The sequence below is a fragment of the Camelina sativa genome, chromosome 16 (assembly GCF_000633955.1).
Source record: "Camelina sativa cultivar DH55 chromosome 16, Cs, whole genome shotgun sequence".
Classification (NCBI taxonomy): Eukaryota; Viridiplantae; Streptophyta; class Magnoliopsida; order Brassicales; family Brassicaceae; genus Camelina; species Camelina sativa.
The window spans coordinates 9,483,070-9,502,365 of NC_025700.1; the positions used below are offsets into that span (position 1 = coordinate 9,483,070).

Here is a 19,296-nt window from a genome sequence, read left to right on the forward strand (position 1 = left end):
CTTCACAACTTTCTCTTACCATTCTCCACCATTGAACTCTGTTTTCCAATCTTTTATACTTTCCAAGCAGGGGGAAAAAGGGTCTATTACGCAGGTCCGGTTCGAGCCACAAGATGAAAAATATCTTGCTACAGCTGTAGAAGAATTCGTGTCAATTGTGGATGTTACTACACATAAATTGCTTTCGCAGTTAGAGGTATAAGATTTGTTGCTTGAAGTCTTTTTCAGTATAAGAAAGAGATTCACAGTATAATCTCTTACTAATCCTAATGTGTTTTTATAATTTGATGACACGAGCGTTCTTCTATCTATTAACTGTCTCGTGGATTTTTGATAGAGACATGACACCAATGTACTATCTATTTCCTGGGACACAACTGGGAAGTATTTAGCATCTGTCACCGTAGACTCTGTACACGTGTCGACATAAGGCACAAAAGATAAAATCTCCGAGTTAAGTTGCGATGATGGAAACAAGTTCTTCTCTTGTGTTTTTCACCCTATCTCATTCCCGAACTCTTGATCATCGGTGGCTACAAGGTAAATTTTATTTCTCTATGTTTACATGATTCATCAAGTATTATATATATCTGATCGAATCATATGTGAACTCTTTGTTTCTGACCCAAAGCTCAAAATGTAGTTTTTATCACAAGGCATCTAACCAAATCTAATGACAGTCTTTGAAGGTATGGGACTGGGTTACTGGCAAAATCATGTATATACCGGCGGCTCACGAAGACCTCATCCCAGCTCTCGCGGACTCGCCTTCAAGGGGAATAGTTGCGTCTGGTAGCTACGACGACTCCATAAAGATTTGGAAGTAAACAAACAGAATCAATCTTATAAGATCGATATTTGATCATACAAGCAGTAAACAGTGTACAGTAGAGTACGAACAGTCGAACATATATACTAATGAGGTGTGAGACTATTGTATATAGAATCCATACGTAAATGGTGTGCATTTTTTTCTCATTGTTTAAACTTTCCACAGACACGCAAAAAGTTTAGTATACATAATCCGTCCCTAGATTAGATAATCGCTTATATTTTAGAATTTTAGAGAGTAGGGGAAGGCGGGAAGCTAGCCCCACAATTACTCTCATCAAGTAAATTTTGTCATCTCTCATCGGTTTGTTATACCAATATTTTTTAATCGGTACGGAAACCTAGGTTGCATGTCGTTTTAAATTTAACACCTTGCCACTTTTGAATTTAACCGGTGACTTCACTCACTTTGAAACTTGTTTGGGAAAACTTGGTCGTTAAATTTCTGAGAAGCCTGTCACGTTTAAATATTTAGGTTTAGTTTTCTTTTGAGGGTATTCAATTCGGATTCCGATTTGCTTTCAGGAATTTGAAATTTTGGTTTATGAATAGTGGTATCTAAACAAAAACCGAAATTTACTATGGACAACTTGTTACATGTTCCTCCGGTTCGAATTTGGAATTATGCTAAATAGAATCTTTAGTTTTATTTTATTTCTCGGTTAGGTTAGGCTAGGTTAGGTTAGAAAATGTAATCTCAGCCGTCAGTACAGTATAAATATATCTCCTCGACTCTCAAATCGATTCACGACCTACATTTCTCTCTTCTCTAACGTCTAAGTTAAGGTACACAAAGCTGTGTTTTTTTTTCTTTCTCTTCTGCTTCTTTGGTTTGTCTCTGATCTGTACTAATTTCATGTGACTGGCACATCTGTATTGTCTGGGATTTTGGTTTTGATTGGAAGTGATAGCCCTCGGATACTACATAATAAAAATCAAGGATATCTCAAAGCAGCTCTGTCACTGGAAACCTTTTATTTGGTTTCTGGTTTTGAAACACTCTTATTGAGCTTGAGATTTGGCATTGTAATGATATGCCATAGGCCTTTGATGGAGGGAACACTTATCATATATCAGAATTCAAGAAAGTGTCTTGTGTGCTAAGTCTCATAGTTACTCTGCAAGTATTTTGTTTGTTTCATCTTCAAAATTGGTTGCCTTTTTTGTCTGTTGATTCATACAGGATTTTTCAGTGTTTGTTACATACATATAAAGTATGACTCACAGAAAGTTTGAGCATCCAAGACATGGTTCATTGGGTTTCCTTCCAAAGAAAAGGGCTAACAGACAACGTGGCAAAGGTAGTTAGATCTTAAGAGTTTGCCATATGGCTTGTGTAGTCTCATCAGACAAGCCTAGTTCGTTTTTCCAGTGAAGGTCTTCCATAAGGATGATCCTACTAAGCCTTGCAGATTCACTTCTTTTTTGGGATATAAAGCTGGGATGACTCAGATTGTGAGAGAAATTGAAATGCCAGGAGCAAGTGTGCTAGCTATCTCACTCTCTTTCTCTTTTTGATTCAATATGAATACAAGTGTTTTGTGCTGATCTTTGTAAACTGACACTACCAGTACCAGGGTTCCACAAGAAGGAAACGTGTGAAGCTGTCACTGTGATTGAGACACCTCCAATGGTTGTGGTTGGTGTGGTTGGGTACGTGAAGACACTCCGTGGTTTTCGCACTCTAGACACTGTGTGGGCTCAGCATTTGAGTGAAGATGTAAAGAGGAGGTTCTACAAGAACTGGGACAAGTCTAAGAAGAAGGCTTTCACTAAGTACTCAATGAAACATGAAACGGAAGAAGGTAAAAAAGACATTCAAAGTCAGTTGGAGAGGATGAAGAAGTATTGCACTGTCATAAGAGTTCTTGCTCACAATCAGGTATTCCATCATTCTCTAATTGTAGGGGCTAACTTGTTTTATCTTTGTTCCTAATTCATTTGTTTGGATGTTCATTAGATAAGAAAGAAGAAATGGCTGAAGCAGAAGAAGGCTCATCTGAGTGAGATTCAAATCAATGGTGGAGATGTAGCTAAGAGTGGTCTTCGCAAGATGGCTTGTATAGGTGCTTGGTATCCAGCTAGAGCCGGGCCAAACGGATACCACCACCGTACTGAGATAACCAAGAAAGTTTGCCGAATTGGGAAGGTTGACCAAGAGACTCATTTAGCAATGACTGAGCTTGACAGAACTGAGAAAAAAATCACACCAGTGGGAGGATACCCGCATTATGGTGTAGTGAAAGAAGACTATTTGATGATCAAGGGATGTTGCATGGGGCCAAAGAAGCGGGTGTTGACTCTAAGACCGACATTTGTGAATCAGACGTCAAGGGTTGCTTTGAATCAAGATCAAGTTCATCGATACGTCTCCCAAATTTTCGTGCGGTCGTTTCCAAAGTACTCAGGAGAAGGCTAAGTTCTATGGCATAATCAAAGCTTAGATTAATAAATAATTCAATCATTCCTATATTATATATTAGAACAATGTTTTCGTTTCTGAGTATTATTATTGATTTCCATATATAGTTTCTATTTTCTTGTTGACCATTTGGTTTTAACGTTCTTGGTAAAAAGCTTAAGCACAATTTCACGTCCATGGCGAACTCATGAAACCATATTTAGCCAAGTTTTCTAATAACGGGAGACAAAATCATGAAATGCACAACACTTATTTTGAAACTGTAGTAATTATACAAGCGACTCAGACTCATTATTTGATTGATGGCTAATTATTTATGGTCTCAAATTGCATGCTGATATGATGTTATATAACATGGAAGGTTTAAATTTAATTATAAGGATGTATTACTTGCTTTAGTAAATCCATAGCAAGATGTTCAATCTAAAGATTAGTTAAATAGTTCGATTTCAATTCACATTCAACGTACATAAGCGTAATTAAAAAACTAAAAAATCTAAGCGGTAATAACACATACATTAACCACTGTTTACTAAAAAGTCAATAAATAGGAAAATTCAAACTGAAATAATTATGAAACATAATTACCATATGCAATGAAGCATGCACACATTTATCAAATCGGAGCTCAATAATATTTCATCATAAATTCATAATAGCAAAAGTTATTCATCATTATTGCTACCTGAAGTTACGTAATACCCCCTCTATTCACTTTAAGTGATGTTTTAGCAAAAAAAAATTCTTTTTATTTTAAGTGATGTTTTCAAATTGAATACAAAAATGAATATTTAACCAATCATATTTTACATTATATTTTGCTACTAATTGATTTTATCTTATTGAATAATATTTTTATTAAAAAGAGGTAAATTATAAGTTTTCTTAATTAGTGTGTAACAATCTTAAACATCACTTGAAATGAAATAGAAGGAGTATAAAAAAAAAAATTTCACTGACCACTCCAAGTCAACATTTTCTCTCACGGGAAGGCAAACTCAACAAAACTTTCCAAGTTTTAGCCACCTAGTAAAAATAAAACAACTATACCTTGTGACTGATGTACTGAGATTCAGTTTGATTAAAATAATTAATTATGTGGGGATAAACTAACCGTTGCATTGTTTCAATTTATAAAAAAAAAATATTTATGAGATGAGAAAAAGAAAGAAGAACCAAGAGTAAGCGGAAATTCAAAAAACTGTCTTCTTCACCAAAACAAATTCTGGAAATTAGTGAGAAATCTTAGTTTATTTTATTTTCTCAAACCATCTAATAGGAAAGCTAATAATTAATTGTTTAAGAGATAATTAGTAGCAACAAACGACTAAATTCCAGGAAAAATTGGGTGAAGAGTAATCCAAAGAAATCAGAAGAGGAGAGGTGGTATTCTAGAATCTCGTTTTTAAATTTATATATGCTAATATATGCTAAATTTACAAGATTTATGTCTAAAAAAAAAACAAAGAATTATGAAAAAACTGTGAATGACTGCTGCAAAAAGAGACGAGAAACGAAAAAGAAATGACTGCTGCAAAAAGAAATCTTTGCAGCAGTCATTTCTTTTTCGTTTCTTTGTTGTGTACGTATTGTAGTTGTGTACATTATAAACTTAATTGGTTGGTTCTGATATAGTTAGTTGTACACATTATGTTGTGTACGTATGTTAGTTGTGTACATTATAAACATATAATAACCCTAAAGAAATATTGTGTACGTACATTATAATATGTACATACATATAAGAAAAACTAATATCATGGACGTACACATATTTATATGATACTGGGAAGCTGGAATAGTTTTCAAAATAAAAAAATTATAATTTAAAAAATTAAAATGGATCATAAAAATTGAAAAAAATAGTTATAATCCAAATTACAAAAATAAAAAGTAATTATAAAAGTGAAAATAGAGAAAATGTGATAACAAAAACAAAAAGGTGGAGAAAAAAATATATTTAATTTATTATGATAACCTTTTTAATTATTATTTTCCTTTATTTTTTTATTTCTTTAAATTAATATTTTTCTTTTTGACTGTAGCTAACGAGAAACATTGGTGTATTGATTTGTTTCTAACTAGATCACAATCTTGTTAGAGATATTTCTGTCCAAAATTATGCAGGTGGCTAAAAGGTGGAAACAAACATCAGCTATGACATAAAGTAATTCAAAAAACATGTTCTATGGCTGTAACATATAATCTACCCTACAAAAAAAAAGTATGTTATGATCGTAATTAATTCAAGTGGTGCTTCTGTGTGGGTTATAAATAACAATACCAATAACCAATGTCCAATGGTTCTTTTTTTGTTGTTTCTTTCTCATGACACGAAGGGCATCTATCACAATTATTATTCTTAATTCTTTAACAGTGTATGTTTTATTTAACTTTTATTGCACATAATTCTAATTTGCTTGCTTCTTGTAAACATAAAAACGACAAAGATATAGTACCCGCTAACGTAAAGTACATGAAACATCAAACTTTTGTTTTTGTGCACCGAAACATCAAACTTTAAAGCCGTTGTTAGATTATAAAAATGAAAAAGAAACACAAAGGATGGACAATATTTATGTTTTTAACAACTATATGGCATGGAATTTTTTTATTTAATTGATCAAAAGCTAGCTATAATATAGCTTTGTCTTCACATTTTGTCATGTTCCCCAAATTTGTGCAGAGTATTCACGAGACCTTATACGCCAAGACTAACTAAATTAATTAGGACAGTGTTGGTTATAACGCAATGGTTCGACTTCTCAATGTGCAACTAGGAAGAATACGAGACCACATATCATTTATCGAATTTACCGTTTCAAACATGTTTTTATTACAATGAGAAAAATATTTTATACAAATTGAATTGTATAAAATATTTTTTGCGATATACTTCACACACCGCATCTAATTTTCTTGGTTACTAAGCGATCCTTTGATATTTCAAATTCTATTCCACCACTAATTTGTTCAAGACTCGAATAATTCTTTATCAACAAAAAGAAGAATAACAATAAATGTGTAATTTCCTTAGAAGACTTGGTAATAGCCTAGTAGGGGAATTAAAGAAAGAAAGTAATACAAATGATACTTAGAGTGAAGATAAATTATATGAAAGAATTCCATGGACAAATGTGAAATTATCACTTTAAGAAGACAATGAAGGAGTCTCCTCCTATAGTCCCAGGGACCAAAGGACTTCTCCTATAGTCCCTAGGTACTATTATCATACAGATTAAAGTCTTGTTACTATGTTTGATAATCTATTTGTTTTCTTCTATTATATGATATTATCTTACAAATATAAATGATTATCGAGATAATCTAATTCTACCTTATGTTAAAAAATGACATAGATATTTTGCTTTATTTATCGCGAATATTACTCAAAATAACATGGATTTCAGACATTGTTTTAACAAAGATATCCTCATATTTACGTTGCCATCAAATAATGATAAAGAATTGAAGAAATTGCTTATCTAGGATATAAAGATTGTATATAAATATATATATGTGTATATATCTCACCACAATAAATATAAGCATATACAAAGTGTGCTTTGTGTTTTTATATTCTTCTATATATGTTCTGTTCTACTTGAAAAAAAAAAACAGAAGAGCTATAAATATTAAGTGAAAGATATCATAATTACTTGATTTTTCTCATTTATGTTTCAATCTTGGTCTCTGATTCTGCATCTTCTTACATTAAAGGAAAACCTGAGTGTTGAAGCTGATGACCGAGTCAAGGTCGGAAAACACGATAAGAACATGGAGCATATACAAAACCAAGGATGCGTCAGGGCCATCGATGAATGCGATTTGGTTTGGGTTTGTGGCGACTGCAATATTGATTTTAATGTTCATCATATTGGCAATCCTGGAACATCTCTTCAGGTCCGATCATTCTTCTTATTACGATGGCTCTGCTGATCAGCTTCAGCAACATGCTCAAAAATCTTCTATGGTAAAAAATCTTTTATTTATTTTTATGTGCCTTATTCTTACATTTATCAAAGATATTATTTTCCTCAAAAGAATTGAAGGGCACCAAAAAGATTTTTAGTACTTTATGATCTTACTTTGATAGATTTATGCTTTAATGAAAAGAAAAAAGTAACATGTGTAAGTTTGTTTACAAACCCACAACATTGACGTCAAAGGCCATGTTATTATCAAGTAATTGCATAACTAAAATGTGTAAAATGGCAGATTCCGGTTAGTACGTCAGATGTGTCCGTGGTGATGCCAGGAGAAAAGCTGCCGTCGTACATAGCTCTTTCGGCGCCATTTCCTTGCCGGAGAGAAGGCATTCGCTGGCCTCCCCACCTCTAATATATTATACTCTCTCTTAGCTTAGTCGTTGTATCATAATTATTCTGATTTGTTTCATTTAAGCTACATAAAAGTTTACTCATACGAAGCCAATTTCTTCAGTTAAAGCTCTTGATGTTAACTAATAAAAGTATATGTTTAGTTATTACAATATATGGTATCAGGCTATCAGCCGCCTCCACCCTTATTTTTTCTTTTCTCGTTTCCGGTGACATCATGTCAGCTGGTTAAAACACATCATCTCCCATTAACATTAGTCCCGACAACCAAACTCTTCTGAATATCACCTAAGTCACAAACCGTACTGGGTACTCCCATAAATTATCTTATGTGGAGTCTCCAAGTGCATGCATCATGCATGCCCTTTTCAGTGGTCATGCTCTCTCTTCGACCACATGACGGTTTGCAGATTATTCTGTCACCAATGATCACAATGGATGCTATTTCAATTCCATATCCAGACTACACAATCTTAGGCCAAAATCCTCACTCTTTATAGGCATTCACAATCATTCAAGGCTAGCTCTTACACTCCAACCTCTCACACATTTATGCATGTCCTTCTTTTATTTGTTTCACAGTTCCACTTCAAAACACTAACGAGGATTCTATTAGAATGATATATAGTACACTTAGCTAAGAGGTAGATTCTCGCATAGGAAGTGGAATGATCGCACACAACGGTCCAAACACAACAACCGGCTGAAGAATTTAAAGGGGCATCAGAATAACCCTGAAAATGATGGGTTCCCTTGCTAAAAGACTAAATTTATTGAAAAATTGTATAAGAATAAATTCAGTGATTAACAGGTATTCAATTCTCGTGAAAAATATGATACAGTATATCATTATGTATTCTTAAAAGTAAAAAAAAAAAAACAACACTGCGATTTAGACAAAATTATCAGAAATATTGATGCAAACTAGACACTGCTAAGTTGGTTTAAACCATTCGTTGGTTGAGTAGCGCGGTTAAAGACCTTATATTGACAGAAAATTGTTTAATTAGAAACAAAACATGCACGACGCTTGTTTTGTCGTATTTTTGGAAGTCCAATAATTGATATGATCATGAGACCATCCAAGACGACTTTTGAGTTTTGTTCAACACGAACAAAGTCAAAGATCAATTCTTCCAGCCAAACAATTAATTGGGATACATTATTACCTCATTTAGAGTATATCTCGAAATTGAATCAATCCAATCAGAGTTTGGATGAAGGAGTTATTTATTCTACAAATCAGGTGAATTCCGGGCTACGCGATTTGGACCTACGAGCATTAACCGGAGGATTCCAACCAAGTAAGAGGGATTTGAGCTATGAACCAAACTGTTCTGGAATCTTGATCCATTCCGGAACCATGGAGAATTGAAATCACATTGAGATCAGCTCATATGTGAAAGATATAAATATTTTAAGCCAGTGGATCAATCTTAGTCCCAGTTTCATGTTTGAATAAAAGATCGTATTACACAAACCAACTCAGAAACAATTGAGACACAAAACTACTTGGAGGATGTTAATAGATCTCTTATGTTTCCAAGAAGCTCATAAACAGAAGATTTGGCCCAAGGAATACAAGGATACACTTCATTTGCCAAGAGAGGACAATCTAATTCTTCACATGAAGAGTTTTAGGTCCAATTGGTTTAGGTGCTTCCAGAATTATGTTTGGCAACCAAGAGGCATTTCTACTAAGACCAAGGGGAATATATTTCTCATCAGCAAGGTTGACCAAGGAGTCAAAAAGAGAAAAGATCAAGGAAACATTTAATGGGTTAATACAATAGCTTATGGCCAAAGAAATCATGGGAATTTATATTGTGGATGATATCTATCAAGTCCAGTCCACTTTGAGCCTAATACAAGCCCAAGAAAGCCCAAAATAATCACTTTATTTTGTGGTGGAAGAGTGACGAAAATAGAGTTCAAGTCAACTTGGAAAGAGAAACATGCGTCAAGAGTTGTGTCTTCATTCAACTTACTATCTGTATTGTGTTTTAGTTTCAAGAATAATACTTGGCTTTGTGTCCAAGTTTTCTATCTCTTTATAAACACATGTAATCTCATTTGAGAAATCAAGCAATCAAGAATTCTTTTATCTTTTATTTGAGAGTGGTTAAACTCCTTTTGTTCCTTTTGGAACTTGTTCTTTCTCTTTGGTGGGTTACAACAATGAGTTTTCGGTATATCAAGTGATTATACAGCACTTGATGTTGCCATTCATTAGCTGAGGATTGAAGAGTCGTTATAAGAGAGTCTAGGGCACAAGAATTTTCGGGATTCTTCTCACACCTTGTCATATGTCTCCGCGAAGCTTCTATCTAAAACTCTACCGCCTTGCTTTGTTTGGTTTGTATTAAGAGATTTTGGGGCATAAGGATTTTTGAGTTTATCTCACCCCTTATCATCCGCTTCACAAGTCATCGGAATTCTAAGAATATCAGTCTACCTACCTTAGAGCGTCGATTTCTGGGGAGAATCACATCACCAATTGGTAGCTAGAACTTGGGAACCTTTTTGACTTTTCCTGGATGAGTTGACTTCTATTTAATAAGCAAAAGAATAGGGACACTTGTTAATAATGTCACTTTTGAAGAAATTTTTTGGATATACCATTTTTAAAAAAGTTTATGGATTTTACCATTTTTGTGAAGAAAAAAATACGTATTTTCCGTTTTTTAAAATACAATACGTACCTAATACCAAATACTAAACCCTAAGAACAAATAGAACCGACTAAACCCAAACATAACAAATAAAGCGCATGTTTAATTAAATTTTTGTAAAATCAACAAACTATTCAAAAAATGGTAAAATCAACAAAAACCACTTCAAAAAATGGTTTTCTCATAATTGATTCAAAAGAATATATGATAGGTCAACAATTAAAAATTTACAAGCAACTCTCGTGTGATGGGTTTTTTAGGCACTTTGACGCTCAACTCAAATTTGGGACCAAGTAATTTTCCAAAGAACGGTAAACATAGATAAAAGTAAAGTTTGAATCAAATCGAGTTATAGGAATCATGACTTCATATGTTATTTGTATTTTTTCCAGAATATAGAAGCACATCAAACACATATCAAATAGAAACTCATTTGATGATTTCTCTTCTTCAAGGTAAATGATGGAGGAGGCTTGCTTCAAGCAATCTCCTAAGACAGAATTTAGTCTCTATTATGGTATAAGTAGTTTAGTGGACGTCTATCTTGAGGATTCAATTATCAATCTCTATATTACACACCTTTGGTGATCCTGGCAAACATACTCTATTTTTTTTTTTTTCAGAAATTTATGGGAAGAAGAAAAAGAGACGAAGCTATTATATCTCTTGTTCATGCCAAGTGATGTGTTTATATATTACTCCAAACGTTTTTTCTACAACCAATGTATATGTGTCCTTTCCAATCGACGTATACGAAGAGTGAAGGTACGGGTATGTTCACTAATAGACACATGTTCTCTTCTTAGTTTAATTTAATTAAGGGTTAATTAGTTAGATAGAAAAAATTAGAAATATATTGAAGAATATAGCACACTAATTCTGAATATTAGATGACTAACCAAAGAAGTAAAAAGAAATTACACAATATTGCTAGAGGGAAAATGGCCAATTCTCCCCTAAACTAAGTTACTTTATCGTATTTATATATTAAATTTTAAAGTGTGCTTATAACCACATGAATTAAGTCATAATTTGAATTTACTGTATAAACTATTAAAATATGGTTAAAACCCCCAAATTTACGGATGCCGTTAGTTACACGGTTAATGTAGCTGACTTGGATGCCACATAGACTGTATTTTAAGAAAAAGAACTAAAAACTACGTATAAAATGATTTTTTTTTTAAAAGACATCTTTGAGGTTCGAACCCTTGACCTATATAACATCCATGTAAGCCAATACCAGATGAGCTATTACAATTATGGTTATAGCGTCAAACATAAACATATATATTATATTCTTCTTCTTTTCTTCCTCCTCGGTTCTGTGTCTACAGTTTGTAATTGAAGAGGAAAAGAGTCGTACAGGCGCAGGAAGCGGAAGGCCACCAAACCCATCTAAAGCCGGTTTTCAATTTCCCATCAGAAGAATCGCTTGATCATAGCTGGAACTATGTCGCGTTTGTGCTCGGGTCTACTCTTCTCCGTTACACTTCCATTAGCAGTGAAAACTGGAGATCTAGTCCAATTCATGGATTGTTCAATGTTTGTGAAAGATCTAATGTCTGAGACGAGTTTATTGATTTTTACGGGTTGATTTTAAATTTTTAATCAATGACTTATGGGCATTTCATCAATTGTTCTATGTTTCAAGCTAATCTCAAGAAGAAATCATGTCAGATCTGTTTATAAAAAAATTGTGATAATCGAAGAGAAAGTTGTTTATGGAAGATATGAGTGTGGTTTCATAATCTGTACTTCTGTAGATATCCCAATGTTAAATCAACAAGAAGAAGACGAAGAACATTATAAGTATATTTATGTATAGCATTTCTTTGAGAATTCTAATAGCATATTAGGAGTCAAGTTTGTATATTGTTGTCGGAGGTCATGGGTTCGAGCATCTAAGCTCGCGTTTTCTTAAAATCTTTTTTTTTTTAAAAACAAAACAATGTCGTTTTATTCAGTCTATGTGGCATCCAAGTCAGCTACGTTAACGGTGTAACTAACGACATCCGGAAATTTGGGGGTTTCAACCACATTTGAATAGTTTATGTAGTAAATTCAAATTATAAGTTAGTTCAAGTGGTTATAAGCACACATTAAAACTTGATACATGAATACAATAAAGTAACTTAGTTCAGGGGGAATTGGCCGTTTTCCCTATTACCAGATGGCTGGAGGTGGGTGGTCGGAGCTGGGTAACCGGTGGTGGTGGACGGAGCTAGTGGCCGAAGGTGGTGGTCGGAGGTCGGTAGCCGGTAGTGGTGGCCGGAGGTCGGTAGTCAGCAATATTGGCCGGAGCTAGTGATTGGAGGGATTGGTGATGGCCGGTGATGGTAAGGAGTGATGGTGATAAATGTGAATGGGTGATGCTGGTAAAAATGAAGTTCTCAATAATATAAATTTTAATGGTTATAATGGTTAGCAGCTTAATTTTTTTATAGTTATTTTTACCAATTTTCCTTTAATTAAATCAAATTAATTAAATAAGATTCTAACAATTTGTTGGGATACGGGATGAATTATCAAGTACGAAGGATGGTTTGAGAGTTTTTGAGAGAAACTTATTATTAGCTTAGTAATCTTCAAAGGGCTTGACTGGTTCAAACGCTGCGGTTATGGGAGATTACGGAAGCGGGCGATTGCGGTTTCAAGCGTTTTGAACGATGGGTTTAGCGGTTTAAAATTGGTGTGTTTGCGGGAGGTTTACGACTGGTTGACCAGCGAGTGCAATAGCGGTTGGAACATAATTTTTTTTTTTTCACTGAATAATATATATTAGAAAGGATATTAGCTGTTTTATCTTTACAAAAGCACCCACTAACCAGCATACCAAAAAGTACAGGAATTGCCATCCTGAAGAGCTCTATAAACGAATAGAAGCACAATCAGAGACAAAAAGGTTATGAAGCCAAAAAGGATATCCGATTGCTACATAAGATTGACGGCGATCCTCTCTTGTAACACTCTTTGCGATTAAATGAGCGACAAGGTTAGAGCTTCTTTCTTCTAACCACATTTTCCACTGCAAAAAACTTCCCAGGGCATTACCTATAGAGCGTGACTGAAACTTGAAAGAAGGCCAAGCTGGAGGTCTTTGAACAGCTCCCATAAGAGCCGAATCCTCAGAAGCAAAAACAATCTTATCAAAGTTTAGGCTTTTCATACTTTCAATTGCCCATAACCAACATAGAAGACTAGCATCCATCTTGCTAAAAACTGAAGCAAAGGATCTTCGACTATGCATAAGAGTTTCCCCTTTCTCGTTTCTTAAAACCCAAGCAGCTCCTCCTGTACTCGTTTCTTTATCCCATGAAGATCCTAGGTTGCATTTTTTCCATCCTTGGACCGGAGGATACCAACCTTTTTTCCCCAAATCCGCTTTCGACCTCTCAACTATCGCATCTGCAACGGTTAAGGACTGCGCATGAAACCACTGTGAAGCATTATCTCTAATCTTGGCTACTGTTCTAGAAGCACAAAAACTTCTGCCTTCAAACGAGAATAAGTTCCTGTTTTTCCAGAGCTGCCATACAACCCATGGGAAGGCTGTTCTAACTTCCACAGGATATTTCGAATTTTTGCTCACCAACAGTAGATAATAGATGTTTTGGAAAACTGATTCAGAATCAAACCCATTGCATGGGACAGGAAAATTAAACATAGCCCAAACCTGTCTAGCAACTGTGCAAGAAAATAGTACATGATTGACTGATTCCCCTTCCAAACCGCAGCTTTGACATCTAGAGTCAACCTTCATCCCTCTCGATAACATTTTATCAGCAACAGGAATAGCTCCACTCACTACTTTCCACAAGAAATTACGGATTTTGGTAGCAGTGCTGATCTTCCAAATCTGATTCTTGATGGGTAAAACTGAGGGTTGCATCAAAGCTTCTGTTAGTAGATCAATCTTTTCTCTCTGATAAGCTGCCCAGTAACCAGACTTGACAGAATACGCACCACTCTTAGTGTGTTCCCAAATCAGATAATCCTCTGAAGACATAACAGGTTTGATCTTGAGAATTAGCTCCACATCCCTAGGGTAAAAGTGATATTGCAACTTAGCCAAGTCCCAAGATTGAGTAGTGGTATCCAGTAAATCCTTCACCATAAGATCCAGATCAAACAGAATGTTTTTCATAAGAGGGGCTCTCATGATCCCATCTAGCACCCACCTAGATGACCATACAAAGGTTGAGGCTCCATCTCCTATCATCTGTCTGAGCCCTCTTTTTAGAAGATCCCTTCCATGAAGGATACTTCTCCATGCATAGGAGGGTCTATAGCCAAGAGTTGCACTAAGGAAATCGCTATCAGGAAAATACCTGCTTTTGAAAAAACGTGCAAATAAGCAATCCTTGTCTTGCAGCACTCTCCAAGCTTGTTTAGACAAAAGAGCCTGATTGAATATTTGGATATCTTTGAACCCCAGTCCGCCCGCATGTTTTGGTAAGCAAAGCTTTTCCCATGAAATCCAATGCATTTTCTTTTTATTTTCTGTTGAATCCCACCAAAATGCTGACATAGCTGAAGATAAATTCTCACAAGTTTTCTTTGGGAGCTTGAAGCAGGTCATAGCGAACACTGGCATTGCCATAGCCACCGACTTGAGCAGAATCTCTTTTCCTCCTTGGGACAAGGTCCTTGCAAACCAACCGGACATTCTACCTTTCATTCTATCATGAATGTAGCTTAACATCTCCACTTTGGATCCACTAAAGCACTCAGGTAGGCCAAGATAGGTACCTGCTCCTCCTTCTTTAAAAATCCCCAACCTAGTTGCAATCATTGTCTTTAAAGACTGCTCTACCTGGGCTCCAAAAGTGATTGATGACTTTTCCAGATTAATCAATTGTCCTGTTACCTCCCCATAATCAGAAAGGATCTTTTGAAGGGCACAACCTTGATCCTCTGAAGCTTTGATCATAAACAGACTGTCGTCTGCGAATAGCAAGTGATGGATAGCCGGACCTTCTGTCGAAAATTGGATACCATTAATCTTACCCTCTGATTCTGCTTTGTTGAGAAGATGAGTAAGTCCTTCTGCACACAACACAAACAGGGCAGGGGATAAGGGATCCCCCTGTCTGAGTCCTCTCTGAGGATTGATAATACCAAAAGGCTATCCATTTATCAAAACAGTATAAGTGACTGAAGTCACACAGAACATAACCAATTGCACCCACCGTTGATGAAACCCGAGACCCAACAGCAAAGCTTCTAAGTAACTCCACTCCATTCTGTCATATGCTTTGGACATATCGGTTTTGACAGCCATAAACTCCTTCGCGATAACTTTGTCTGTCCTCAATCCATGAATGGCTTCATGAGCAATAAGAATATTATCTGAGATGAGCCTTTCCGGGATAAAAGCAGACTGATTAGGCGACACTATCTCAGAAAGAAGGGGTTGGAGTCTTGACATGATAATCTTGGCCACCACTTTATACAGTACAGAACAGAGGCTAATTGGTCTTAGATCACTCATTAGAGAAGAGTTTACCTTTTTTGGTATGAGGCACAACTGAGTGAAGTTCCATTCTTTTGGAAAGATACCCGAATCAAAGAAAGCCAACACCTCAGAAGTGACTTGATGACCGACAATATCCCAGTATTGTTGAAAAAACATACCAGTCATCCCATCAGCCCCAGGAGCTTTAGATGGATTGATAGAGAAAACTGCATTTTTAACTTCCTCTTTGGATACTTTAGCTAGTAACGATTGATTCATCACATCAGTAACTCTGGGAGTAACACCTTCTAGCATTGCTTGAATATCGACCGGAGAAGAAGTGGAGAAGAGGTTCTGAAAATAACTGGCCGCCACTTCACCTTTGGAGGCTTCTGATCTGTGCACTATGCCATTTGGATCTTGGAGCTTATCCAAACCATTCTTAGATCTCAAGTTTTTAACTGAAGCATGGAAGAATTTGGTGTTTCTGTCTCCTTCAAGCATCCATTTGTCTCTACTCTTTTGTTGCCAGTGAGATTCCTCTTCCTTATTCGCTTCAACCAACTTGTTTTTCAAAGATCTTAATCTAGATGCAGAAGGATCTGAAGAAGACTTAACCAATTCCAATTCGTTTTGGATGGCAATGATTTTAACTTTTGAGTTCATCTCATTCTCCTTCTTCCACTTACTAAGCACTCTTCTACAGTCTCTAATTCTCTGCGAAACTGGAGCTGGAGCCGAAATAGCAGATTGCCTCCATACCATGCTTATCGCTTCTTTAACTCCTGGCTTGTGTAGCAATCTCTTGTCAAATCTAAAAGATCCTCTGTATAAATCTTGCGAAGAGACAAGACTTACCAATACTGGTCTGTGGTCAGATCCTCTTTTGGGGAGAAAAGCTTGATTAGCCGCAGGGAAACACGACACCCAGTCCTTATTAGCAAAGCATCTATCCAACTTACTTTGTATCCAGTGGGTTCCCCTACGCCCTCCCCAAGTGAATCCATTGCCAGAACTAGGAAGCTCCAACATTCCACAGTCTTTAAGCATGGTAGAGAATGGTAGAAAAGAGTTATCACTTCTTCTTGGACCACCGAGTTTTTCTTCATTGTTTAAAATCTCGTTGAAATCCCCAATCATACACCAGTTTCCTTTTCTAGATAACCCAAATCTTGTCAGTCTTTCCCAAACTTGGTGTCTATAGCAGAAATTGGGATTCCCATAAACGCAGGTAAGGAAAAAGCTATACTCTCCAAACTGTACAGCTAAGTCTAGTAGATTCTTATCCTCATAGTACACCGATATATCTACACTCTTTTTCCAAAACAAAGCTAACCCACCACAGGTTCCAACAGGGTCCACAGTATATACATTCTCATAACCAAGCCAGACTTGAATATCTACAATAACATCCTTACAGTTCATCGTTTCCATCAAGAACATTACCTCAGGGAAGTGTTTTTTACGCAATTCCATGAGACGAGGAATTGTCAGATCTTGAGGCCGCCCCAATCCCTGGCAATTCCAGCTTAGAATGCTCATCAAATGGTGGACAGTCCCTCCTTTGGGACTACCATTAGTGATTTTGCCTTAACAGCACTGGGTTCACCATCCACATCCTCCCTTGTTGGAACATAATAAATGTGATATAATATAGAAATGTTTAAATACACAAAAAATTTAATTAAACTTGATTTATAATTTAAATTTATTAAAAAATACTAAAATAATTATTCACAAAATAAATAAATTTCATATTGAAATACTTATTCCTTTATGCATTTGGCTTTTCACCAAAAATTTAATCAAGTAATTTGATAAATGACAAAATATATGCTTTAGATCGTAGATCTTTTCTCTTTTCTTTTAGATCGTGGGTCAGTAGTTGCATCGGTAGGAATGGTTAAGTGAGAGTTAAGAAGAGTCACTGGTGATTTGTTTTAATATTTTTTCACAAATAATCTCATTTTTAAAAAATTCTGATGAAATATTATATTTATTTAGATTTTTTTGAATTTATGTGCGATGCGTCGTTAAATTTACATCAAGTTTTCCGGGTTATTGTTAATTAGAATATTATTTTCTTCCAATTGTTTATTTTATAATCTCTGTAATCATATCCGTATTTCATTTTCTCCCATCCTTAATGAATAAAATAGTTAGATAGAAGATATAACACAAAAGAATTTCATTATGATTGAATTCTTTTAAGTTTTTTAAAAAAAAATTCCAAACGCAATCGCCCGCAACCGCAAACGCTTGTAGGAAGCAGCTTTTGGAATTCATTGATTTGAAGCGGTTGGGAGCGATTAGGAGCGATTGAGAACGTTTTATGTGATTGGTTCCAATCGCTAGCAACCGCTACCACCCGCAAACGCAGCGTTTACGGGAGATAGCGGGAGAACCAGTCAATACCTAAGTTGAAAACAAAACTTTGGAAACCCTTTTAAAGTGTGAAGTAGTTATAGTAGGATAAACTTTGACAGTATATCACATAATTGATTAGATCTGTCACGTTCATGGGTGTATTGTTTCTAAAAGGTCTAATAATGAGGGATTCAAATTATCAAGTGTAATTATGAAGTCAAAGAAACAAGTTTGAGAGACCAACCAAATCTTTATAATGAAACATGAATAAATTTAATTTTAAAAGATGGAAAATTAATTGAAATCCAGCTAGCTTTCCTTATTTAATTTGGTGGGGAAGACATATTTAGTTGTCTGAAGCATATCCATATATAAGCGTGTTCGATGTTGTTCACAAGACTTGACCGCTGACTCTCAATTACAGCTTGTTCTTCTTCTTTTAAGGGTTAGGAACGAGACGCTAAAGGTATCTTAGTTTGAAAGTCTGTGTGTGAAATTTGTCAGCAATTACAACCCTTTTGGTTTGATTTTTCTTTTCTATTCCCAAATTGCTTCTCATATTTTTCTTATAAATTACAAAATAGCGCTAATTTAAATCTTTCTTTCAAACTTAAAGTCACATTTCATAAGTTCCAAAAATAACACTATATTTTAAAACTAATATCTCAAAATAAAAAATTCAAATTCAAAATATTAAACCATAGTTCTTTAGAATTATACCCTAAATATAAAATTGATAACCTAAACCTTAAAAAAAATTCTAAAAATTAATTTTAAATATTTTAATGTGTTAAATAATATTATTTTTGGAAATGTATAGAATGTATGCTATATAATTGACAATAAAACCTTTTTAGTACTATTTCAGGGTATTTTTCTTTAATAATTATGCATAAAAAGTGTTTCTTACAATAAGGTTCAAAAATTTATCATATGTGAGATTTTAGAAATGATTGAATTAAATAAGTTTTTTCAAATATTTAGTGTAAATAATAGTTCTCTCCAAACCGGTGTTTGAGCTACAAAAAAAAAAATTAAAAATTTGAAAATAAATGAAGAATGAAATCTTTAAAAAAGCCCAATATATAATTAATGACACATCATCAATTATTGTTAAGTAAGGTTTAATTAACTCTAATTAATTAGTTAAAAGGTACAACTAAGTTACTTAATTAATCCACTTTTGTAGAAAATTTTGTTAGGGCG

The 19,296-nt window shown here is 34.9% G+C and overlaps 1 protein-coding gene, 1 long non-coding RNA gene and 1 pseudogene across 2 annotated transcripts; all 3 read left to right on the forward strand.

Moving 5' to 3' along the window:
• Window positions 52-912, forward strand: LOC104750232. Its single transcript, XR_761566.2, has 3 exons — window positions 52-196; window positions 338-540; window positions 681-912. It is a non-coding gene; the product is annotated as an uncharacterized LOC104750232 (long non-coding RNA).
• On the forward strand, window positions 2,048-3,275 carry LOC104753530 (annotated as a pseudogene).
• Window positions 6,416-7,739, forward strand: LOC104750233. Its single transcript, XM_010472002.1, has 3 exons — window positions 6,416-6,473; window positions 6,974-7,226; window positions 7,472-7,739. The coding sequence occupies exons 2-3, from the start codon at window positions 6,996-6,998 to the stop codon at window positions 7,592-7,594; spliced, it is 354 nt and encodes a 117-aa protein (XP_010470304.1). The 5' UTR covers window positions 6,416-6,473; window positions 6,974-6,995; the 3' UTR covers window positions 7,595-7,739.